At 51.7% G+C, this 19320-nt stretch overlaps 1 protein-coding gene across 1 annotated transcript in view; it reads right to left on the bottom strand.

The window, feature by feature from the left end:
* Positions 1–19320, bottom strand: part of CDH23 (cadherin related 23) — a 184452-nt gene that overhangs the window by 69039 nt on the left and 96093 nt on the right. The window contains exons 11-13 of the mRNA XM_063406303.1: positions 17358–17546; positions 9152–9301; positions 7751–7909 (exon numbers count right to left, since the gene is read on the bottom strand). Of these exons, the coding sequence (XP_063262373.1) occupies positions 7751–7909; positions 9152–9301; positions 17358–17546 (498 nt within the window). The remainder of the gene's footprint in view (positions 1–7750; positions 7910–9151; positions 9302–17357; positions 17547–19320) is intronic.

The following is a 19320-nucleotide window of genomic DNA, read 5'->3' as shown; positions in this document are numbered from 1 at the left end:
GTGTCTCTCTCTCTCTCCTCAGCGCTCGGGCTGTCAGGATTCCTATTCCACTCCATTTCGGTCTCACGGATTGATATTTAGATTAAAGAGATAAACACAGCCAAAGAGCACTGGGCCCTGACAGAAAGACGAGGACTTCAGCTCTGTCAATCACGCCTGGTAACTCCCTCCTCCCCTTCCCTTTATTTACAGAGCCGACTTGATAAGAATATTTAACGGGAACAAGGAGTGCAAGCATATTTTTATACTTGTAAAAACCCAAGGAGCACGCAGGAAGAAGCCAAGCCATTCATGTTTAACTTTCCAGGCAATTTGGAATCATCTGCTTTGATTATTTAACTCTTTACTGTTCCGTGTGTTTGCAGTTTCCCTCTCCTCTTGCAGATAAAGGATTCAATTTTCTTTTAAGCGGCAGGGAAATTGGAAGAGATTTTGTTCTGTTTAAGCACAGCTGGAGATGGAGCACTGGGGAGGGGGGATTGACAACAACAAGATCAATTAAGATGCTGACAGGGAGGGAGAGCAGTGTGGGCCACGGGTGGGGAGAAGGCCTGGAAGAAGGGACAAAGTCCAGGCTTGGAGGATATCAGAAATGTCCAGCTGAGAGTTCTCCAGCCTCCAGGAGCTGCTGCTGAGCCATGCTTTCATTTTCTCACCAGTGCCCTCTGAATGCCCTCCTGCTTGCTTAGATCCTCTCTGCATGTCTGAGGTTCTGCAACACCCAGCCTGCCCCCGGACATCTGGCTGGCAGTCCTCAGTTACCACCACCCTGTCCATTCCTCCTCTGCAGCAAGGACTTTCCAAGAGATTTTCCATTCACATAAAGCAGAAGGAAAGGAGGAGGCTGGCCTGGGAGTCCTCCCAATGTTTCCCCATCCTGTACTTCCATAACCCATACGAGAATGTAGAGGAGGTGCAAGTTACTCCTAACGTAGGTGGGGCAGGTGAGTCCCTGCAGAGCAGGACACAAACTCAACCCCCTGAACAAAATGTAGAGGGTCAGTCGGTGGAAAAAGGTTGAGAAGCCCTGTGCTGGCCTCGTGGTGGCATCCCTGCCGACCACCATGAGAGGATGGGCTGCACCAGTCTCTGGTCCTAACGCTGGGAGAGCTCCCCAGGTGCCACCAAAGGGACAGGGGATGGTTTATCCCACACTGATTCCTCATGGAAGACAGCCTAGATGCCTCTTTATCCATCCATTGATTTGCAAGGTATTTCCCCACCACACTCCCTGCCTTCAACAGCTGTGTCCTTATTCCATGCAACCTTCCCTAAGTCAGGAGCAGTGTAGGTTTTCCCTGGAGGCTGGTCCACAAGTCACCATCACCGTGTGAGAGAGAAACACAGCTCAGGGTGAGCCCCTCACCCACCAGCACTGCAGAGCTGCAGCCTGCACTACTGCCTGTCGTCTCCAACTGCTTCTGCCCCCCTGCATTTGTTTGTTCTCCAAGGAAAAGGGGAAAGAAAAGCTTTGGAGATCACCAAGAAACAGCAGCCAACAAGGCGTTGGGGGATACAGAGTGCCCTTGGCCAAAGGGATGGCAGGATGCAGGGTGGGGTGAGTCCTGAAGGGAGCCAGAAGGACCCCCAAAGGCTGTCAAAGCCTCATTCCACCCACATCAGGACTTGGAGTGGGACAAACCCAGAGGGATGCAACTCTCTGGGCATCCCACAGCTGCTCTGGGATGGCTGCAAAGCAGCGTGATGGGATGTGGGAGCGCCGTGAAGGGATGTGGGAGCCCACTGACCACGGCATTCCCTGCCAAACCCAAAGGCTGATGGCTGATTGGGAAAGTGATTTGCATCCTAAATAGCTGTTTATTGATGTCTGCAACTCTCTTTGCCAGTGTGGGAAAAGTGCATTATTACTTTCTTGTTGACTGGCGTTTACAGCTGGCTGGAAAGAAGGGGAAAGAAAATCAGGCCGGGATTGATTTTCCCATCTCCGACACGAGGCCAAAGAGAGATCGAAGCAGCAGAAGAAAACTGACAGCTGGGTGGTAAAGGAGAGGAACTTTGCCAACCAAATTAAAGGTTGATTTAATGAGGAGAGTAATGGAAGGTTAATTAGCACATTTACTTCATTAGGTTCTTACTAACAAGGCTTCTCCCGAGGATGTGCAGTGGCAGGGAGCGGGAAGATGAGAATCCAGGTGAATGGATGTGCTGGGGATGATGTTCAGGGAGGGGACAACCCATGGAGGGCAGGAGAAAGGGCTGGTCAGGAATGTGAACCCCTATGTGTGCAAATACATTGAATGCACACATACATAAGAAAACACAGGCCAATGCATTTGCCAAAAATGCAGGGATACCATCTCTTCACCTCCTCCCTCAAATAATCTGAAAATTTTAATCCAGATTGCATTAAAAACCAGGGAAAGTAGCAGGGATTTTACACACAAGGCTGCCTTGGAGATTCGGGTTATCAAGCCCCAAGGGGATACAGTGCTTATTTTACCTGCCTTGCCATATATCACAAGATAGAGAATCACTCCTGTGCTGAAATCGGTGCCTGCTGGTTGAATCAGGCACCAAGTTTACAATCTGAGGTGTGCTGGAGATGCTCACACTGTTTCTGAGGGTCTCCAAAAGATAACTCTGGAAATCCCACCAGCAGCTTGCCCAAAAGCATTGTGTGTGTGTATTTAAAGCTCTAAAAAGTCTCCACATCCATTTCAGACTTCTTGAGGGTGGTTCTGGTGAGGAGAAACCCAGTCCCACCCCAGACCAGAGGTGTTTCAGGGCAAGGAGGACACCAAGGCAAAGCAGAACACATAACCTCACAGGGATTTGGGAGAAGGATATCCCACAGAGAAGGAAGTCAGTAACTCAGCAAGGACTGGGGACAGATAGCTACACAAACCATCCCAGAGAGGTGCTGATGTGGTTTCCAAAGCATGGCTCATCTATCTGATCCACGCCTGACCCTGCTGGAGTCAGGAAGAGCCAGCAGGAAAGCATCAGGAACAGCAGGGGCGAATGCCTTGCTGGGAGATGCCTGTGTGGGGCTTGAAGGAGGGCAAGTGGGCAATTCATTCCCTGCAAGCCCCTGCACGCCTCCCTGTCTCCATCCCAGCTGTTTTCCAGGGTGAGATGGCAGGAAGGGGGCCGGCAGCATCCCCCCAGCTCGCTGCTGCTTGCCAGGCAGCCGAGAGAGCCCACAGCCACTGATCCCAGCCCGTGCAGCCAAGCCAGAACGGGGCAAACAACGCGCAGAGGAGGGGTCACGGAGCTGGGATTACTTTCCACACTTCCCTGGAGAACCATTTTTCTCCAGACACTTCAAGGCAAATCAAATGCATTGTTGTGTTAACAACAAGTTACTCGTGGTTTGTTTGGGCTTTAATGATTTTGGTTATCGGAGCTTTTCAGGAGGACTTTGGTGTGCTGATCTGTGGAGAACCAGGAGCTTAGGGAGATCTCCCTCCCCTTAATTCCTGCCTCCTGCCGGGTCGTCTTAGGCCCCTTCCCCATTCTCCAGGTCCAGCAAACGCATCAGAAACTGGAACACAGATTTTGGAGGTCTCTGGCAGCTGCTGGCCAAGCAGCAGTGTCCAAAGGGGGGTTTGGAGGGGCACTGTGCTCCCTGCTGTCACAGCCCGCAGCTCTGCACCGGGGCAGGACCCAGGGGACAGGAGGGGGTGCTGGGCTGAACCGCCCCCTCCTCTCCCCATTGGAGGGAGCTCACTGGAAGCTGGGCTGGGTCTTGGTGACCTCAGGAGCAAGGCCATGTTTATGTGGCTTCTTCCAACCCAAAAAAACTTTCCAGGTGAAAGCTCCCTCCTGCTCTTCCCCTGACCAGGTTGCAGAAGAGCCCCACCAGAATGAGCCCAGGGAACTGTTTCCAAACCCTCCATGCCTGGGAAAGGAAGGAGCAGAGACCTGGGCAACTATGTCTGATGCCAGGCCAGCATCAGTCCCCTTCACAGCCCCTGGGCATGGAGCCCCCAGACTCCCCTTTATTCTCCTGTCCCAGCTGAGGTGCTAAAGGGGGGCTTGTGAAGCAGTGGCACTACTCCCAGCTGCTGGAGCAGGATGGAGAGCAACAGGCTTCTCCTGCCTCTAGACTCCAGGACCAAAGGATTAGCAGATGTCCCTGCCCACAGCAGTGGAATTAGATGACCTTTGAGGTCCCTGCCAACCCAAAGAATTCTGTGACTCTGATCATGGCTCCAGCTGGACACAGCCATTCATGCCCCCAGCATGGTCCTTCCCCACAGCTTCCTATCCTAGAGCCCCACATCCTCTGCCCCAAACCAGAGCAGGCACCACATCTCTCCAGGGTCCATCCTTCCAGTCTGCTCCTATTGGGAAAGCCAGCACCCATCCAAAGCCACTGGCCACCAGGCAGGCAGGACCTGGCAGGGGTGTCAGAGCCCCAGTTAATTCAGGGTGCAGTGTATGTTCTCACTGGAAGGCATGAAGTTATACTGGCTGCCTGCTTGCTCAAGAAGTGTGAAATTCCTTCTCTGACCTTTTCTGTTATGTTATTAAAAGGCTTCATGGCCAGTTGTTTCAGAAAAAAAAATAGTATTTCAATATCTGCTGGTAGCTGGGGCAGAACTGGCCCATCTCTTCAGGATGAGCTCTGCTCACCTCCCTGCTTTGCTCCTGCTTCACAGAAGGTGTTTGCTGCTGTGTGGGACCTCCAAGCCTTTCCAGCCTGCCTTTTCCTGGCACAGCAGAGTCTGGGGCAGGGAAACACAGACTTTGCATTGAGAGAGGCTTCTAACAACTGCAGAGCCCTGGGCAGGCTGCTTGTCCTTCAGTCGTCACGGACATGCAATGGACATGTAACTCCAGACAGCCACGAGTTATGTGACCTGGGAGCTTTGGCTGGAGTAAGGAGCCCTTCACACTGGTCTCTGCAAAACCAGGAATCTCTGGCCTAAGGATCTTATCACATGTGTGAACAACCATGGAATCACTAAGGCTGGAGATGGCCTCTGAGATCACCGAGTCCAACCACAGCCCAGCACCGCCAAGCTCACCACGCACCCACGACCCATATTTATGAGGGTTTTGAAGACTTCCAAGGATGGTGACTCCACCACTGCCCTGGGCAGCCTGTTCCAATGCCTGACCACCCTTTTCACTGAAGAAACTTTTCTTAACATCCAGTGTAAACCTCCCCTGGCACAGCTTGAGGCTGTTTCCTCTTGTCCTGTCACTGATTAACTGGGAAGAGAGCATAACCCCATCTGGCTGTCCTCTCATGTGTGCAGAGCCACAAGGTCCTCCCTGAGCCTCCTTTTCTCCAGGCTGAGCCCCTTTCCCAGCTCTCTCAGCTTGTCCTCATGCTCCAAGAGCATGGAGGCAGGAGAGAAGGCTGCCTTTGGGCACACTGTGGGCTCCCTGTACAGTGAAGGAGCTGTTTCCCATGGAGCCTGGACTCTCCAGATGTTCTTGTGCAAGCAAATGTCCACCTGAGTCTGAGCAATAAATGCCTTTCAGGGACAGAATTAAACAGATGGATAGATGGACAGGGAGATGGAGGGAATGCTAAGCAGAGAGCAAACAAAATCCTGAAGGGTGGACAAGGTTGTGCCGTGCCAGGGGAGCGGATGAGGTTTGACCAGGAATCCACGGATCCGAGCCGACTCACCCCTGGGCAAAAAGGGAGAGGGGCAGGGAGCAGAGGGCAGGCAGCAGCTCTGGGTCCCGCTGGCTGCCTGTCCTCGGGGTTGTTTTACAGTTGATTTATACGTGTAACAGGCAATGTTTCTCTGCTGTCACTGGCGTTAGGAGCTGAAATGCTGTAGAAACAAACGGCCATTTGTCACCCCAAATGAAGTATACTTGCTCTTTCCTTCTGCCTTTCCCTTTCAGCTGGCCCCACTGAGGGCAGCCTGGAGAGGGTGGCATTGAGGAGAGCTTTTCCCCTCGCTTACACACAGTCCATCAGCCACAGCCAAGGTGGGATAGCCAGGATGCACTCACTGGAAGATGGGCAAACAGCCCAGGGGCTTTCCGGCTGCTGAGAGCAACTTGTCCTCCTTTCCCAGAATGCTGGGCTGGGCAGAAGATCAGCGACCTCCCCTTGCCTCAGCTCCTGTGGTTTTAGCTGCTCGTCTCCCCGCCAGGAGGGTGCTGCAGGCACTGCTCTGTCCTGCCAGCTGTGCCTGGCCTTCTCCAGCAGCAGCTGGCACGAAGCCTCCTGCCACACTTCAGCAACCACTCACTCAGCCCACGCGCTCCCCTGTTCATCCCTGTTCACCAATTTCCTTGACCGCACAAGCCATCTGATTTATCCTTAGCACCCTGAAGCCCACTGTCTCTCCAAACCTGCACTTATTCGCACAAAGTAGCACAAAAAGAGGGGAGCCAACAAAAGCCCCCTTCCATGAGGATGCCATCCAGCAGCCACCAAAGAAGCAGGCATGCAATGTGGCTGGCCAGGCTTTCTCCAAAACCTCTTCCCCAACCCCAATGAGTGAATACTCAGGAATATTCTCGAGCAAGTGGGAAAGAAGGAAGAAAAGGAGAGGAGGAATTTCTTAGCAAGGAAAGTAGGTTTTTTTGTCAGCAGCACGTGGGACAGGTGGAGAGATGTGGCACGACCACAGGACTGCAGCTCAAAGGCAAGCGGCCACAGCAGGAGGAGCTGGTACTTTATGAGGGTTGTTAAAAGTTTGGGATCAGCTGGGAGGGCAATTTGGATTTCAGCGCTAATTGCATCCATTCTGATTTATCATAGAAGATTCAACTCCTGGCATTTTGTGTTTGCTCTGAAATGCTGGCATAGCTGGAAGTTGGGGAGAGAGGAGACGCAGTAACAATCTCATTGTTTAGTGTCTGACGGCCTGACTCGCTAAACATCTGCTTGAAATATTAATAACTGTCAGATGGGAACAGCTCAGGGGCTCTGTACAGTTTCACACCATCTGTTTGTAAAGTAAACACACTTACACACAGGCACATACACCCGACTCTTTTGTCCGCGCTTTCATCCTCTTGAGTTGGCATTCCTGCACTCACAGGAGACCAGGGGCCGTGTCTTGGGAGAGCAGAGGGACAAGGAGAGGGCAGGAGGGCAGCTGGAGCAAATTCATTGGAGAGGGAGCCAAACAAACTCATTCATGACTGATGGTAGCGGCAGTAACACACCCAAAGTGTAGCAGGGGGTTTGGAGCTCCCTGCTGCGATAATCACCATCCCAGAGGAGCTTTGTTGCCTTTTCTAAAGGTATTTCAGTACAGGGTTTTGTTGTGGCTCTTGCTGTGCCTCACACTGGCACTGCTCTCATGCACCAGGAAATGAGTCTTCTCCATGAGGATTCCAACCAACCCACAGAAGAGGAAACGAGCTCTATGGAGATGCCCCCTGCTATCACCACCACCTCTGCCTGCCTCTGTTCTGTAATACCACGCTCTGCTAAACAGAGCCATTCCCCTCCTTTTCCATCCTTTGCACTTCTAATGGCACGACCGACCTCGATTTGGTGGAGGAAGATGATGCTTCCAAAGAGGGCAGTGGGAAAAGCCACACCAGGGGCACCGTGACCACTGCAGATGAAACGCAGTGCAGGACTCTCTTTGAATCCCTGGTGTGGCAGGAAACACATACACATCTTCCAGAGAACAGGAAAGCTCAAGACATCTGCTCCAAAAGCCCGTGAGAAGTCCACACCCTGCCACCAGCACCTCCTACCGCTCCCTCCCCAGGCTAGCCCTTGGCAAGGGACAAACCACAGAGCCAACAGAGGTGCCAAGGACTGGGCAAAGGGAGCTGGGATGCTCCTACTCACGTGGACCTGGAGGACAGTGGTGCCCACAGTGGCGTTCTCGAAGAGGCTGACATTGTAGAGGCCCTTGCTGAACACGGGCCGGTTGTCGTTCTCGTTGATGAGGTTGATTTTCACCCGTGCGAAGCCGACGTGGTCTGGGACGCTCTCGTTCGCGAAGAGCTGGGCAGAATGGGAAGGCATGGGAAGGGTTGGAGGCGCTGGGAAGCTCAGGAGAGTTACCTGTTCTTCTTTGGTGGAGTGAACAAGGCTCTCCTCAGCTCCCTCACCAGCTGAGCCAGCTCAAGGCAAAGCACCGGCAGAGCTGGAGCAGGAGGACGGGGAGGGTTTTGGCACCTGATAGGTGCTCTTAAAACAAAGTTTTATGCTCTATAAAGCTTTTATGGCTCTGTTTAAGCTCTTGCAGCTGAGCCTTTGGTTGTTGGAAAAAGAAAGTGCAGAGCAAATCTCTTACCCACCTCCTTTTTATTATAATTTCTGGATATTTTGGCTGTTTTGTAGTGCTCCACTGTTTTATAGTGGGGATTATGATAGAACGGTTTCGGTTGGGAGGAATCTTTAAAGACCACCTCGTCCAACCTCCTGCCATGGGCAGGAATGTCTTCCATTAGACCAGGTTGCTCAGAGCCCCATCCAACCTGACCCTGAATTTCCAGCAATGGGACATCCACCTCTCTGGATATCCAGTTCCAGTGTTTCACCACCCCCATGGAAAAAAACCTTCCTTACACCTAATGTAAATCAACCATCAAAAGCCATCTCTCCTTGTACTATTGCAACAGACCCTGCTGAAAAGTTTGTTCCATCTTTCTCCTAGGCCCTCTTCAAGTACTGGACAAGAGAGAGGAAGACATTTAATAATTGGAAAGACTCTTTTTCTCACCCAGAGACGGGGCTCCTGAGACATGTTTTAAAAGATTTTATTCCATTTTCAGTCTCACGAGGAGGGTGAGATGGTACAGATGTTACAATTCACGCCATCAAAATCAGAAGCCAAACTATTTTGTAATTAAAATACACTATAAACATTTTTTGGCCTACCAGCTTTTGCCACACAATACTGCTAATGCTTCTAAGCCAATCATCTATTAAAATACCCCAATATGGGTCTGGCTACAATACATCTTCCATAGTTCTATTTCTCCAAAATATCTAGTCTATTTGCAAGGCCATCATTTGAAACTTGTTTCCAGTTCCATTTCTCTCTCAACAATGTCTTCCCTATTCCATGGCCTTTCTAAGTCAGCTCTTTATCTCAGAGTTTGCACACAGACGCACAAAACCACATGAGCCTTCTGTCAGGCTTTGGGAATTCCCTACAAATCCATTTCCCACATTGAATGGCCACCTTAGGTCACGCTGAAAACCGTGGCTGTCCCACGGAGCCCAGGGGTGCAGCCTTACCGAAAATTCGTAGCGAGGAATGGTCTCGAAGTCCAGCGGCACCGCCACGCGGACACGGATGTCCGCCTTCCCCTGGATGGAGGTCGGTGAGATGATGAAGTGGTTGGAGTTGTTGCCCACCAGGTAAACCTCAAACACGCTGTTGGGTCCCTGAAAGAGCAAGGCTGGTGTTTTATTTGCAAAATCCGCGTGCACGTGAGAGGAGCGGGAATGCATCCCTGCGATGACCCCGCACGGCACACAGAGGGAAAGTCCCCTTTGCAGGTGGAAGGTTCACACACCACACAGGGATTTCACTGCCTCAGGCTGGGGGCGCAGCCTGGGTGCCTCTCTGATGCAGAAGGTTTTTTCCAGTGAGGCAGCTCAAACTGGGAACTGGAAAAACTCCTCTCCTCCCAAGACCCGGCCAGCAAAGCAGCAAGGCCGCCAACATACCGATATATGTTGGGCTTTCGGAGCCTTGCCCAGCAGAGCACATGAAAAGCAAGCTCAGAAGCTGCCAGAGATGAATTCCAATTTTCCCTGAATGACCTGCCTCCTATCAGAAAAAGTGGCCAATTAAATGCACGAAGGGGCACTAATAGCAAAAGCTGCCTAAGTGTGACCGCTGAGAGCAGGTGACATGAGCAGAATCTCTGCCTTGCCCTCCTCCTTGCACACCTTCATGCAATCCGTGGAGCTGAGGGCACACTGAGCATCTCCCAATGGAACCCCACAGCAGGAGCAAGCCCTGAGGACACCCACAGAACCACACAAGGGCACCCAGTGCCTCGGGAGCCCAGCAGGGCTCTGCTGGTGGACAGTGGGAGCATCTCAGGCTGGACTGGCACTTTCCACGAGCTGTTCTAGTGCCAAACGAGGAAGAGAGGGATGCTCCCGACACCCCAGACACACCCCGGGAGGGAGGGAGCAGAGGACAGGGAGAGTGGCAGAAGGAAGCATTACTTCCCAAGCTATTTTGTCCCCTATCTTCAGCATGTCGATTTACAACAAATGACCATTTCCCACCAGTGACAAAAAGCCACTTCATGAAGGATTTTCTGCCCATCTCTGCTGACGAGCCCTCAGGATCTCTCCCAGGGCCTGCACCCTCCCTGCAGTACACGAGAGCACCTTTTGTGGCAGTGAGATGCAAGGGACTTTCTTGGAAGCCAGAGAAGAGTGAGTTTGTTGAGGGCATGAGATAAAAGTTGAAACATCAAAAGAAATCCAAGTATTTGCAGGAAGAGAGCCAGGTGGATTAATTCCCCTCTAGCTGGGGAAGGAGATCAGCTCCAGATACCCACTATCCCTAATCAGCAGCCCTTCAAGTGCCTCAGTCTCCCCATGTGAGGTCTGGAGAAGGGGGATACAGCTGCCTCTGGGGAGGGCTGCTGCGAGTTGCCATTTATATATTTATTCAGCTATTTATTTTTTTGCCTCGGCCCCCATGCTGCTTTCCTTGCTCCTGGTTCCCGGAGCTTGCGAGCCCCCTGCGGATGCCTGAAAGCAAATCTGAATATTCAAATTGTTATCAGCTGCCCAGCAGAAGGCCCTGGCTAAGCCTGGCTCACAGCAAGGACCCCCCACTCCAGAGGAAGCCACAGGGAGCTGCTTACATTTCCCTCACCCCTTCCTGCCTGCTCCTGCCACCCAGAGCAAACAACGGATTTGAAGCGAGGCTGGGAAGAGGGAAAACAAGCGCTGCCTCCCCGGGCTCTCAAAGGTCCTGGCGTGCAGCGATCACAGCCAAGCACCATCATCTCCTTGCAGCGCCAAGATGAGGACGAGGACGCTGTCAGTGACCTGCTTTACGTGCTCATTCCCCTCTCCATCCCCTGACCTCCCAGCTCCTCGAGTTTTTCCTCACCGCTGTAAACAAACCGAGTCCTTTGCCTTCCTTTTGAGCCACAAATTAAGGAGCAGCCTGCCAAAGCTCAGCAACCCTACAATAATAAACCTGTCTCCTTCTGAAACAAATTGAGCCATAAAAACCAGGTTTTGGAGGAAAGTTTGCTGTCACCCCACGCTGGGATGCAGCCACACGTTTTCCAGCTCCTCTCATCCCATGCCAGCGCTTGGGGCTTGCCCTTGCTGTGGCTCAAGGCTGCTGCCCACTGCCTCCTTCCCAGCAATCAAATCCCTCAGCCAGTACCACAACCAATGGAAATTTTGTGTTGATTCAGCTCAAAGACAATTGGAGCTGCAGTTGGGCACAATTGTGGCTTTGTTCTCCTCGTGCGTGTTCCTCGGGGCGTGTAACCGGAGCTGCCCCGCTGCCACATCAGCCTCAGACCCATCCCCTGCTCCCAAAAAAGCCACCACTGCCTGAGCACGCAGCATTTTTGGGCAATCTGTGACAGGCCTGGTTGCCAGCGTGATATCCCTGTGGAATTCCAGGCAGGAGGACCCTGGCAGGCAAGGGCAGAATCCCAGGTGAGAGGGTGTGAGATGCCAGCAGGTGGGTACAGCTGTCACCCCAGAGGTCTGAAGCTGCAGGTGGGACCTGCTCACTCACCTGCTGTGGATCAGGGACAAAAACCTGCTCTCCCAGCTTGCAATCCACACTCAGGTGGCAGAATTCACCAAGAATCAGAGAACCCCTTCTCCCCTCAGGAGGCTGGGGTAGCCACATCAGCTGTTTCAGCTGGGACTGAGGGTGGATCGACATTTTTATTGCTGATTTTTCACCCACTATCACCTGCTGGTTTCATCCACTAATGCTCCCACCCAGCCCCTTCCTCGTGGCAGCACACACAGAAATGCCTCTGGAATTATTCCACCTTCCAGCAGTCACAGCAAATATTTAGCATCACTTACCAATGGCTATACAAGAAAACAAAGCAAAAAATAAAAGAATCCAAATATCTAGACAAGCAGACAACCCTTCCTTGACCACACCACTCCCTGAGGTGCAAGGGTATGTTGATCTCCTGCGATCCTTTTCAGCACTAAGTGAACTAGACTTGGGAAAAGCAGCCTGGGAATCCTCAGTTTTGTCCTTTTCACACTGCCTCAGAACAGATATGCCTTTGGGTGCCTCAGTGCAATTAGCTTTTCCAAACTGGAGAGCCCTGCCGGCCTGAAACACAAAATGCAGTGCAACTACAGCTTTCCTCTCAGTCACTTTCTAGGTACTTTCTGGACAATTACCTACATCAAGCTACAGAGGATTGAATATTCCTCATTCTGAGAAGTCTACAAAGAGAGGGAAGAGCTGAGAGTTTGGGAGTGGAGGTGAAGGAAGGGGAAAGAAGAAATGGTTTTGTTTTTTTTTAAGCAATTAGTGCATTTTTGTAGGGCTTGGATAACTTTGGCCTGGCTCCAGTGAGTCAGACACAAATGGCACTTAATCCCTCCTCTGAAAACACAAGGCATGAAGGAGGTGATTCCCTGCACCCATTTCAAAGCATTTAACTCAGAGCAGACTCTCTGGGTGTTGCCTGCCTCTCTCCCACTGCCCAGCCAGGTTGGGATCCCAGCACCCCTCTCCCACCCGGTGCCAATTACCCTTCCGAGGGCTCCCTGGGCACTGCTTGCTTCCTGCATCCCCAAGGAACTCACTGGGCTGGCAGGCAATGCAGGATGCCAGGAGAAAAATCCCAGCCCTTCTGACTCTCCTCCCCACGCCAGCAGCCCTATTCTCCCATCTTTTTGTCCATCCTAAGTGTCAGTCCTTGCCCACTCCCTCCCTCCTGGAGGAGTTTTCTCCTTCCCTGCTCTCCCCAGGTTATCTGCTGAATTCCACACACGCCTGCACAGACGGGATCAATCCGAGGCTGCCTCGCCTTCAGCTTATCTCTGCTCCAAATGATTGATTTTCCCTCTTTAAGGGTAATTTGCTGGTGAATTCCATGTATTGCAAAAACCCCTGTGAAATCTAATTCAGCCCGACTGGCAGCTGGCACTTTTGGGAGAGAATACTCGTGCGCCGTCAATTCCCCTTTACAGTTTCTTGCCATGTAGATCATATTTATAGTGCTTGTGCCTGTCATATGCATATATATGCTCTGGATGAATCATCTATTGCCACCTGCACACGCATGGGCACACAGGATATCCTGGTGGGGGTCTCTGGTGGAGCTCTGTGCAACAAAGAGAGCGTATTCCCACGGCCCAGATTTTCCCTTTATTTTAATTCCCCATTTACCTTCCTCGATATGCTTATTTTAGAGAATTGTTTCAAAATGATTTTAAAATGTCAGGCCATGATAGTGGTGCTTCAGACAGCTTCTGCCCTTTTCTTCCTCTCCGCTCAACCGCGTCGAGGAAAATCGAGTGGAGGGCACGACGGGAGAGCTGCTCTCCCTGGCACGCCCTGGCAGAGCAGGCTGCTGCTTCCCTTAGCAGGCATCCATGGATCTCGGAGCCAGAGGAAAGGGGGGATACCCCGAAGGATGCCCTGCTCCTTTTCCAAACCCTTGCCTTCTCCCTGTGATAGTGCATCAAGCCACCAGGTGCAGAACACCAGCATGTCCCAAAAGGACAGCCCTGTGCCCCAAATCAGCAGCAGAGGAGCTCTCTGAATTAACAACGTGTCCCACAGCTCGGGGCTCCTGTTCTCAACCTGGAAACAAACCTTGCTGTAAAGGCAGGTAAGGCAATGCTTTAATCTTCTGCCTCACACAGAGGATTTATTCCCCCCTGCTGAACCACCAGAATGTGAATGAGAGGAGAACCCAACCACAGCCTGGGGGTGTCCAGTTCAGCCTAGGCTCAGTCTAAACACTGGGAAACCTCAATGGGTTTTCAGAAACAGCTCTTGAATGGCTTGGGAAAGCTGTTCAAGGGTCTGCTCTCTATCTGGCAGGGAGAGAAACTCAGCTGCACAGCAATTAATGCATTTTTCTTGGCTCATAGAGACGATGGTTTGGGTTGGAAGGGATCATGAAGCTCAGCTCATTCCAATCCCATGCCCTGGGCAGGGACACCTTTCACAAGACAGGTTGCTCAAGAAGGCCAGATCAAAAACCCTGTGCAAACCCTGTACTCATTTCTCTTTTAATAAGTCCTACAGAGTGCAGAAAGGAAAACCAGCACACCTGGTTGAACACCTCTTGGCTGCACCACCTCAAACCCATGTGTGGGGCCACCTCAGCTCAACTCCCTCTTGAGGAGCTCCCCATCCCACCTCACAGCACCTCCTGGAGCAAGACCATGGCCACGTTTGGGGAGTGAAAGACAGGAGTTTGCAGGGGCTGGACTCCGAGGAAGGGCTTCTCCTTGGAGACACTGGCTTGGAAACCTTGTCTGAGAGGTTAATGCCAGCTGAGCTGCAGAAAGGCACTTACAGCACAGAGGGAAATCCAAGCACAGGCTTTCAAGTGTGGTCTTGTGTGCCTCCGAAATGCATTTTTAAGTGCTTTGCTGAATCGTTTAATCCGACTCCTTCCAAAAGCCATCATTTCAGTTTGTGCAAAACACACCAGAAGAAAGAAAGGCCAAAAACCCCACGGTTAAAAAAGGCTGTGTGGGCCTGGTTTTGAAAAGCCTTGTTTAACAGCCTTGGCAGCCAACAGGGTGGGTGTTAAAGGCCAGACCCGCGTGACAGCCCTTTCCCCGGCTCTACAAAGGCACAATGACAGGAAGGCTCCCCAAAACCACCCAGACCCACGGAAACCCCTTCACGAGGCAAAGTCCAGGCATGGGCTGCTCCCTCACAGCAGGACCTCAAGCTGGAGGGCTAAAGGAGCAGTGCCTGGGTTTTCCTGAGTGGCCTGGCTCAGGAAATAAACCAATCTGCCAGGGGGCTCTCCCAGGACTTTGTGACATAAGTTGGGAGGCAGCAGACAAACTCGAGCAATGTGATCTTCCCAAAGACTCCAGTTTTGATTTCCCATGTCTCAACCCATCTGCTCTCATTTATTTCTCTCTCTGCTTTCCCTGGAGATGTGTATAATTCTCTTCTTGTTTCCCTCTGCCCCTTACACAAATGAGTCGTGTCATCTCCAGCATGAAGCCAGTGCTGCCAGTTCAGCTTCTGTCAGCCACGAGCTCAGTCACAGCCCTGCCTGAAGACCTCGGTCCTTGCCAACACATCCCTGCACCCCTGCATCCATGGGGAGCCCGCTGCCACCTCAGCTACCTCAAATCCAGATGGTTTGTAAAACCCTCACAGCTCTCACGGGGTACTTGAGCATCCGAAATATCGCTGTCAGGCAACTGTCTAACCTTTCTGTAGTTTTTTTCACTGAAAGTTGGTGGGTCTTCAGAGTTCTACAAATACTTCTCTGGGAAGCAGTGCTGGCTGCAGGTGCAGTCCTACTTCTATCTCATACACATCTTTTTCACCAGCTGGGCATCTTCTCCCTTTTTTTTGCCCCCCAAAGTGCTACCTTGACAGTTAACCCAGTTGCAAACATCCATGAGAGGAAATAAGGAAGATCCATTACAGGATAATGCAGGAAAAAAAAGTAACCAATTGCTTGCAACTTTCCTCCCTCCAGATATTCCAAGAATCAGCTCTCCTCTGCCTCTTATCAGTGAAAATAATGCCATGGTCAAAGCAATCCGTGCTAATATGATGGTCTCTGAAGACACGAACAGTAAAACTCCTTCAGACTCCCTTAGCACAAGAGATCCTCTCTCAGCAGTTTTAAAAATCTCAGCCAATTCTTTTGGGGAAATCTCAGGAAGTTAAAGAAATACATCAAAAGAACAGCGTCTATTTTTCGCTGGTGCAATGGGGAAGGCAAGGCTATTTTTTATTCTCCCATTTTAAAATTAGCAAGGCTGAAAAGTGAATTCTTGAATGGGAGTCACTCCAGTAAAATGAGCTTTTAACCAGAAATAATGACAGATCCTTCATCCTGGTGGCACAAACAGAAGTGTTACAATGCCCTTCAAGAATGGATCTGCTGACATCTCTCAGCAAGCACGACAGCAGCTCTATTCAGAAACTATCCTAAGCATCTGTCATATCCATATCTTTATTAGCAATTGACATTTTCAAGAAAAAACAGTCTCTTTATCTGCTTAATAGCTCATCTGCACCTCTTCAGGCTGAACTCATAACTCCTGGATGGTGACATCATGTCACCAGTAGGTTATTAGTTCTGTGTCATAATCACTTCAGATGGAAAAAAAATGGGATTCCTGGGTGGCTTGATGAGATGGGGTGAACTCCACCCAGGGCTGGGGAATGGCAAATCCATCTTCTCAGCCAGGAAAGGCAACTTGAAAGGTGTGCATTTTAACTGACCCACCAGGATTCTGGGGGCTGGGGGGGATGTTTTGTTTCCCATCACCTGAGGGTGAAGCATCAGGAAGACATCCTGACGAAGTTTTGCCGTGATGCTGCATGGAGCTCTGAGTCTGGTGGAAGCTGTCCCTGCCCGTGGCAGGGGGGGTGGAACCACATGATCTTTCAGGTCCCTTCCAACCCAACCCAACCACTCTACGATGCCATTTATTCTGACAAACCCTCTCCCCTCATCCCCTCTCAGCCTGAAGAGCAGCGGGAGCAGCAGGAGCCTGCAGGCAGAGCCTTTCCAGGCGGTTTTGGACAGCTCACCATGAGGTGTCAGCACTAGTTTGGAGCAGACACCCGGCAGCGTGGCGGGGCTGGGGGGGACCAGCACCCAGGAGCAGCCAGACATGAACTGCACAAGTCAAATAATCAGAGTAATTGAAGGCTGGGAGCCCAGGGCTGGAAAACAGGCTGCAATCCCCAGCACGGCACGGATCGGCGGCTGACAAATAGGAGCTCCACTGACACGTGGGAGGAACAAGCCTCCAGTGGTCCTGGCTTGTTTGCAGTGATGAACTGGTATCCCAGTCCTCCCCACCCTGAGGGGCATCTCCTGCCTCCTCCCTGACAGCAGCAGCAGCCGTCCCTCCCGGGACAGAGATCCTGGGGCTCCTGTCTTCCCTGGCCCCCACAGGTCCCCCCTGGAGCCCAGAAGGAAAACTCCTCCTTTGCTAAACCAGGCTGGCAAAGCACAGCCCGATGAGAGCCCTCAGAAGCAGGCGGGGATCAGCCTCCCAGACAATCCTATTTTCTGCCTCTCAGGGGCCGTGCAATCCTGACTGCATTAGGGCCTGCACACTGGGGAGGGAAACTGGACCTGGGGTACACAGCAGGGACAGCAATGGCAGCAGTGAGAGCTGAGAAAGTGAGTGTTGGGACAGAAGCGTGCACTTCACCACAGGCACCTCAGCGACTTCTCCCTGCCCGCCCCAAAACCAAACCAGTGCTACCCCGCAAAGGAGGGAGAGGATTCCTCACCTCATCCTTGTCCTGCACCTGGATGAAGAGGGGAAGGGCAAAGCCCACCTGGGCCAGCTCTGGGATGGCCACGCTGTACTCGGAGCTGTTGAACTCGGGCGCGTTGTCGTTGACGTCGATGACCAGGATGTTGAAGGTGGTGGTGACGCTGGCGTTGGAGGGCGTGCGGTCATCGTTCAGCTCTGTCCCCTGCACGGAGAGAAAATGGGGGAGCCCTTGCTCTCCAGAAAGAATGAATGCAAAGAAAGTGTGCGGGGTGTGGGGAGAGACTCCTGCAGCTTTCTCTTCCTCCACTTTGCCACAGAAGGATGCCCAGCTGGCTCTGCCATTGTTCCATTAACACACTGAGATGTTGGCCCAGCTCTCCCATCACTCATGCTTTGGTCCCACAACCCTCTCAAAAACCTTCCCAGGGGTTTAACATTTCCCTTAGGATGGCTGTGGCCAAGTACTTCCTTATCTCTGTCATGCAACAGGTTGGCAGGATCTGGAGTCACACAGGAACAAGTAGGAGATTTCCCTATTGCAAGCATTTAAACAAAAATAATGTCCCTTGTGAGATGTATGGGACAGTCCACAAAATGAGGGAAGGCTCAACGGGGCAAAGAGCACTTCTGCTCTCTCCTCTGCCATCCCTGATGTGGGACTGGGAGCTGACAGTGAACCACACAGTACACTGAAAAACACAGGGATGGAAAACTAGGGCACCAGAGGAAAAGAAGACTTAGACCTTAAAATAGGTTTGGGCAACACGTGTCTAAATACAGAGCTGAGTCATGAGCCCACATCACACCTCTGTCTCAAGAAGGACTTTAATTCCTCCTTCCTAAAGGAGATAGTGCAGATTTTAATGCCAGAGAAGCAAGACTCATGGAACAGCCTTTTCAAGCCGAGTCCCTCCTCTTGTCCTTTGGATAATCTTGCTTTGCTGTGGGCATGGAAAAGCAACGCTATCACGACCCACACGGCTCATTGCTATTCACTGCTTCTGCACACAACAGCAGAACAGGCTGATCCCGGCGAGGAGCAATCCAGCTGTATTTTCACTCTGTGCTCCAGGATGAGAGCAGCAGAGAACATTTTGGGTCCTGGGGATGCGGGACGCAGAGAGCTGGCATTTGCAGAAGGATGTGAAGTTTGTGGGGAGGGGACACGGAAATCTGTCAGATCAACAGAATATGGCTGGAACTCCATTGTCATGCAGGGAGGAAAGCGGGCGAGTTTTCAGGCTCGCAAACCTTTCCAAGATTAAACAGATATTTTTGTCCCTATTAGAACCAGACAGCCCTCCCTCTCTTGATTTCTGAAAATATAAAAGCCTGAATGAAAAGATACCAGGGATGGGTGAGGATCTCTTCCTCACACACAAAGCCCCACGGTATGAACTGTGTCGGGGACCTGGAGGGGTGATTTCTTGTCCCTCTGCCCCCCTCCAAGGAAGCATCACACTTGCCAACAAAAGCAGGCGATGTGCTGGCTGCCTCCCTCCCAATCAATGACCCTTCCTAGGCTGCTGATTTTTCCCCACCCTGGCCCAGCAGAATCCATACTTCTAAATGTGTTTCCAACCAGCTGCCCAGCTTGGTATTGATTTTAATTACAGGGCTGTGAGCAGAGCCACGGAGCCGCTCTCAGGTGGGGCTGGAAAGCCACGCTCCAGTGCCTTGTCAAGGCAACTTCCAGCATCACTCCCTCCCCGTGCTGGGTAGGCACGGATGATGCCTTGTTACACCTCTGCCTGCTGACAAGACACAATGTCGTGTTTATCCAGGGTTTTGGTGGGGAGAGAGAGGGAAAGCAGGCAAGAGTAGGCACAATTCAGGTGCCTGAGTATGTGTCAGTATCTGCACGCTGCCAGCAGACACAGCCACAGGCAGGATAGCAAAAATGCCCTCACACATCCATTTTGAGTGAATTGTGTTTTGGGCCACCAGACGAGGGGGCTGTGTTTAACATCTCACTT

The sequence above is a fragment of the Prinia subflava genome, chromosome 9 (genome assembly GCF_021018805.1).
Source record: "Prinia subflava isolate CZ2003 ecotype Zambia chromosome 9, Cam_Psub_1.2, whole genome shotgun sequence".
Taxonomy (NCBI): Eukaryota; Metazoa; Chordata; class Aves; order Passeriformes; family Cisticolidae; genus Prinia; species Prinia subflava.
This window is presented reverse-complemented; position numbering and strand designations above follow the sequence as displayed.